Raw genomic sequence first — 6,637 nt, forward strand, 5'->3', positions numbered from 1 at the left:
TCTCTCTTTTTGGTCTCCTTTCTGCATACAATACCTTCTCACTTGCTCTCTACCTGAAACAATTTTCCTACTCTCATGCAGTATAAAGACATCATTTCGCTTCTCAGACCTCTCCATGAAAAATTAATAAAATTAATAACTGTGATCATTGTTCTGCTCTCTATAGCACTTAACATTCTGTTGTAATTGAATGTTTGCATTTGTTTCTTGTAGTTTATTTTAAATAGTTTCTTTCAGTGTAGAAACTATCTTTTCATGTTTGAATACCAATTGAGGAGTAAGAAAAATTGTAAGTTACTATGTATTAAATGAATTGAACTACTTTTTCAAAATTAATCTGTCAAGTCACTGAAAGAAATAACATGTAAAGAATTTTGCTAATTAAATTTTAGTTTTTAAAAAAGACATTGGATTCAAGTAACTTATTGTACTTGAAGATAATATGGAATTCTGTATTGTTTTCTGCCCTTGATTTACTATATAAAGACAATTTTCAAACATTGGAAACAGTCTCTTTCACCAGCCTATGTTCATTTAACCCCAAATTCCATAACCAACTGAAAGTAGAACCTTGCTCTGGATATCAGTAGGGGATGGACAAAGACCAAGGAAAAGAGCCTCTTGTCCCAAAAGCCATTTTGGAGGTGGCTTAGAAGAGGGCACTTAGTAATCGAGCTGAGGAAGTGACGAGAAGGAAATTGTTTTGTGTCTCAGGAACCATGTGGAATTCCAAGATAAGAAAAAAAACAGTTACTAATTTGAGTATAAAAGCAGGAAACATGATATACTTACTTCCTTTTATGCAAACACAAGTGTATGAGGGGGTGTGTGGAAATTACTCTCCTCTTGCTGAACCACAAAGGCATACAATCAAAGGGCTTCTTTTGGACATTTTGGACACAAAGTGTTTTTCTTCTTTTCTGTTTTCCTTTTCTTTTATTTCTGTGGATATCATGGCTAATAACACAACAAGTTTAGGGAGTCCATGGCCAGAAAACTTCTGGGGTAAGATATTTTATTTAACTTATTTTAAATTTAAAATTAGGGTGCAAGAAATGGCCTCCATACCTTATTAAAATATGGAACATCTCTGAAACATTTTTATTAGGTACTAATTATTGAAAGTTTTTGTAGATCTATTTCAAACAGTACCTTTATAAAGAAATGTTTTTAAAATGTGCTATGAAAATATTTAAGAAGCATATAGACTGCAAGTATAGATTTTTGTTGAGGTTACAAAATATAATTTGAAAAAATGAGAATAAAAATGAGAAGAGAAATAAAAGGTAGAAATAATTGCTGTTTGAGATGACCATGCAGATTTTATTGAATAAATGAAGTTTTATTTCTCTTAAGGTTATAGAATATGTATTTTATTTAATGAAATCAAGAAGTTCTATAGAGGTTATTTTAAGTTATGCTGTCAATACTATATTTTTTAATTTCCAAAGTTAATCTAAATAACAAATTGGTACTCAAATGAATGAATTTAGGGAGTGGTCATATAGGTACAAAATGGAATAGTGTTATGAAAACGGTAACTGAAACAAATGGACATAACATCCCATATAACATTCCAAAGGAAGCTTATCACCCGGGGGAAAAAAAAAAGACTACCCAAGTGTTTTTTGGCTGATTTCAGACGTATGCTAGATGCTGAGAGTCAAGGGCCCCGTGAGGTTCACTGCAATAGGATGATGCAGAGGACCAAGTCAACAAATGTTCAAGGCTAGCAGTACAGGGAAGAAGGGCTACGATGTAAGATCAACACATGTTCTTGTGTTCAAAGAGCTCTGGTGGCACAGAGATTAAGCACTGGGCTGTGGCAACTCCCGAGGGAGAAAGACCTGGTAACGTGCTTCTGTAAGGACCAAAGTCTAGGAGACTACGTAGCTCAGAGCTGCTCTGCCAAATGGAGTCTCTATGAGTCCGAATCAACTTAACAGACCCAACAAAAACAGCTCTTGGATTCAGAGATATTTTAAAAGTAGAGGGTGATTGGAGTGATTTTTTTTTTAAAAGGAGTTTATGAAGAGATCCTATTTCTAAGCCCAGAAGCAGTTTAAATTCCCTCAGACAGCTATTTCAGCCTTTCTGCTGTGATTCCAGAGGACATTTTAGGAACTAGGGGTCAGGTGACAAGTAAGCAGAAGTAACTGCCTGTCCTAATGACCTCAGTGAGTTGTCAGCTATCACCAGTGATTCATGAAGGGAATTAATTCTTTATTTCTCTCCGTCAATCATTTATGTTTGCTTTAAGCCTGGATAGGAGAGACAATTTGTAAGCATCCTAATACAATTATATAAGGAAATGAGAAGAAAAAATTACACTTGCCTATTTTAAAGATTGGCTTTGGTATTGAGTCATTCTAGGTAGATACCAACCGGAAACCCAAGGAAGGGTCACTATGAGTCGGGTGCGACTCAATGGCACATAACAACAACAACAACAACCAATAGACAATAAAGGCTTCGAAATGTGGCGTCTAATTATATCTGTTTGTTACAAGTAATTTTATAAATCATTCTAAAATAAATAGCTTCTATTTCAAAAATCAATCTGTGAAAGCCAGAGGTTTTTTTTTTTTTTTTTAACCATTCAGAGTTAAATTTTAGTTTTGCTTAAGAAAAAGAAACTATTATCCACTCACTAAAATGTATATAATAATAAAAATAAACCTGATATTGATAAGAGAATATATAATTGAAGTCCTGTAATTGATCTTTAAAAATTTAGGTTTGTCCTCTGGAAATCTGTGCTTGAGAGGAAATTCAAACGTATTGTTCTAAAGATAGGTCCTAGTATTCCTTTGTTTTAGTATGTGAATATGACAGAAAATGCATACAAATAGTGAAAACCAGGAAGGGAGTATTACATTGATAAGCATTAACGCAACCGATGCAAATATGCTGAGCAGATACAGTGTTTGATAATTTGTGGAAAATATATGAATGACTGCAATATTGCCATTAGGGTAAACTGCAAATTAAGTGTAAAATGCAAAAATATGAAAGCAAAGATAAAAACGTAAAAGTCTTCTGAAATATAAAGGCTAATATTTTTCATTTTCACTTTTTTTATTCAATTGATATCTATGTTGATCACTGACTCAACAAATTTTGAAAATTTATAAAGTTCAGTGCAATGCATGGTCTCTTGTACCAAACCATCTACTTGGTATTTTATACTCAGAGAATCAAGAAAGAGTAGCTTAGGAAAGCAAAATTAGTACAGTAACTCAAAGAACTTTTCCAGACTTAGTACACTTAAGTATTTAAGTTGCTTTCTAAATACAATTTTTCCTATTTTACTTGAGTGAATGCTAAAAATCATCATTCTACTAGATTGTTGCCAATAATGCTAGCTTGCATTTTCATGTTAATCCCCACTAAAACTCACTAAATGCTGTGTAAGTGTTAAAGTGATTAGCACAGGAGGTGGCCACAGAATTGGTCTGAGAGTGACCCCCTAGCTGAAGACTACCACCTTGTGCTTCTTGATTTGGCTTCTTTAATGGTTGTTCCTTCTCTATAAACATTCCTCGTGAAAACAACAGGAAACAATCTGTGACGATTTCCTGCTCTAATGAGATAGTTGACAAGGATTGTTGAACTCAGTTATCCTCTGAGTACTTGAGAGTTCTGAAGAAGACGTAGTTTTGGTTGTAGTATTGCCTTACCATGCTCTCTCTCTCTTTTTTCCCTTCTGGTTTGGTGGACATTATGGAAAATAGAGGGACAGGGATGGGCGTAGGAGCTCACATTTGTTCACCTTGTTTAATCCTCACCAGAAGTACAAAGTCTGTCCTCAAGAAGTTTATACTTTTGGAGGTGATTACATGTCCAGACAAACTGAAAATATAGGTACATGTAGTTATAAAACAGTACAAGATAACACATGTTAAAACAGCAATGATTGGCAATATGTTACTGGAGTTTCAGAAAAATATGGACTGAAATGATGCCTAATACCTTCCTAGAAAAATGTAGGACTTCAATTATTCCTAGAAAGAGTCAATTCAAATAGGGAGCTGTGGCAGTTAAGTTTGTGTGTCAACTTGGCTGGGCCCCTGAGTGGCTGGCCAACTGGATGTAGGATTCCCCATGATGAGACTGGTAATCAACTTCATAGTGGAATCTACTGAGAGCAACTGAGTAGAGCTGCCTTAGGTATGTGGTCTGCTTCCTGTACATAAGAAGAAGACTTGGAGAATGGTCTCACGTTTATGGCACCTTGAACCCTGCATGTAGCCGTGTCATTATTCAGCAGCCTGCCACGCTCTGCTGACCTTGGAACTTTCAATGGACTTGAATTAATGGCCTGCTATGTGGTTTGGTAACATTGGGACTGTGCCTTTTTACTTGTCAACCTTGGGGCTGTCAGTCTCAGCAGCCAGCAGCTGAGTAAAAAAAAGCCTCCAGCTTCAGTGGGCCGGGAGCAGGAGGCAGAGCTGAAGCCCAAGGTTGAGGGGCTTTCACCTAGACCCTAGAACCTGGCACTTTGAACTCAGACTTAAAGCCTCCAAACTATGAGAGAATAAACTGCTGTTTCATCAAGCCATCCCATTTGTGGTATATTGCTGTCAGAGTGACACTAGGTAACCAAAACAGGAGCTGACTCTAGTACGGACATTTTAGTCATTCATTTTTTACTCATTAACTCCTTCATTCCTATGGTTCATTAGTTCACCAGGCAGCATTGGCTGACCATCATTATATATTAGGAAATGTGGTTGGGGTTAGTGATAAAAATAAAGCATAATCCAAGAAACTTAGAGAACTAAGGAGAAATGTTAACTGTGCAGGGGAAAAATGCATGTGACGTTTGTGGAGAAATGAATGGGTTTGCCTAGGACAGTTACGGGAATATATTTGGAAAAGCAGGTTGGAGGAATATTCGGTAAGATTTTGATTATCAGTGCAAAGGTTCCACCTAATTTAACCTAATCACCTTCAATCTTGTGACTTCTTGCCCCCCTTCCTCCTTCATAGGATTGTCTCTAGGCTAGTAAGGAGATGAGGTAGGTGAGTGGGGTATCCTGGGTATTGGGAAACCAAAATCCAAACTCACTGCCGTGGAGTTGGATCCAACCTATATTCAGCCCCTCCTTGGGTTTCCAAGGCAGTATCTCTATGGAAGTAGATTGCCTAATCAGGTTTGAACCGCTAGCCTTCCGATTAGCAGTCCCATGCCTTAGCCACTAGGCCACCAGAGCTCCTGGGTATTGGGAGGGGAGATCCGTTTGCTCTTGATCAAGGTCTAGTCTCTGACGACATCTGCTGGTCGGATTTCTTATCTGCTCTTGCAGTACTGGCCTCTCTTTCCACTGCCTCCATTGCTGAAGGCTCTTACCACCAAATCTGCTTGGTCCTAGGCAGCATTTGCCAATGGCATGGATTTTCTTTTCATAAACTCCCTCTGGTCTCCTAGTTCTCGCTCAGCTGCTTTTCTGTCCGTCTCTGTGTCATTCTCCTGGAATACTGGGTATTCTAGAAGTCTCTGGATTACATAGGGGAGCTGTACCGGTGTTCTAACCCCCATTCCTACTCTGCCCTTCGCACTCAGGGATTCACAGTGGGGCTTGGAGTCTTCCCCATATGAACCCTAGGGACCTGAGAATGAACTCCAGTTTCACTGGATTCCCCTAAATCAACCTGTAGCTCATCCCAGGAAAGGATGGTGAGAAGGTCCTCTTCTCGAAAGCTCTCACCACTCATATATTTTATAGCTCTTCTCACCGTCTCTCCAGTACTCCTCCTCTTTTTACTGAACATGCTTGGCTCACAAGTCATAGTTTAGCTTGTCCAACTCTGTTCTTTATGGTAAAGAGTTATACTCTTGAGTTATTTAAGCTTGTAGCATTTTGAGATTGAAACAAAGTCTGAAAAATTTTTTTTCTTTCAAAACATCTCAGTATTGCAGTGAAAACATTGCTTTTCAAGACTTTCATTTATTCTAGATATCTAGATATATTCATGTAGTCATTTAAAAGCTAAGAATTAACTTTAGAAGCTCTGGTAGCATAGTGCCTAAAGCACTTGACTGCTAATAAGAAAGTTGGAGGTTCAAACCCACCAGCCACTCCTTGGAAGGAAGGTTGGGCAATCTACTTCCGTAGTGGTACCGCCTCGGAAACCCAAGGAGGGGTCGCTATGAGTTGGGGCCGACTCTACAGCACATAACAACAACAACAAGCGTTAACTTTTCCTTTTTCTGTTCATCTAACTGCCTGAATCCCCTCTAAGATAGTTGATCACTACGACTGAAGAGATGGAGGGCTATGAATTGATCTGTTGTGGAGTCAAAGGCTGATAAGGAGAGGAAACACTGGTTAATAGCTCAACTTTATATTCCTCCGCATGAAGGAAAATATGGCTCTGAGGGATCTACCCCAGAAGCTGGGGGTAAAGATGGTCCCAAAGAAGTTGAGGATGGGGGATTTACGGGCTAAGTATGTACTTCAAAACTTTCTATATCACCCCACAAACAGTAAGGAAATACTGATGACACATTAAATGTATTTCTACAACTTGTATTTTAAAAGGTCTTGAATATCTAAGCATCATTGCACATTAACATTCTTAATTATTTCCCTTATCACAGTTACCTAGGAAGTCTGGAAAACAAGTGTTTACA

General features: G+C 37.9%; 1 protein-coding gene across 1 annotated transcript in view; it reads left to right on the forward strand.

Annotated features, from left to right (window-relative positions):
- Positions 1–950: 950 nt before the first annotated feature.
- The window catches only part of MYCT1 (MYC target 1), a 21,778-nt gene continuing 16,091 nt past the window's right edge, over positions 951–6,637 (forward strand). Inside the window, exon 1 of the mRNA XM_007943213.1 lies at positions 951–1,005. Coding sequence (XP_007941404.1) covers positions 954–1,005 — 52 coding nt within the window. The 5' untranslated portion in view covers positions 951–953. The remainder of the gene's footprint in view (positions 1,006–6,637) is intronic.

Source organism: Orycteropus afer, unplaced genomic scaffold (assembly GCF_000298275.1).
Source record: "Orycteropus afer afer isolate SDZICR_OR568_19922 unplaced genomic scaffold, OryAfe1.0 scaffold00101, whole genome shotgun sequence".
Taxonomy (NCBI): Eukaryota; Metazoa; Chordata; class Mammalia; order Tubulidentata; family Orycteropodidae; genus Orycteropus; species Orycteropus afer.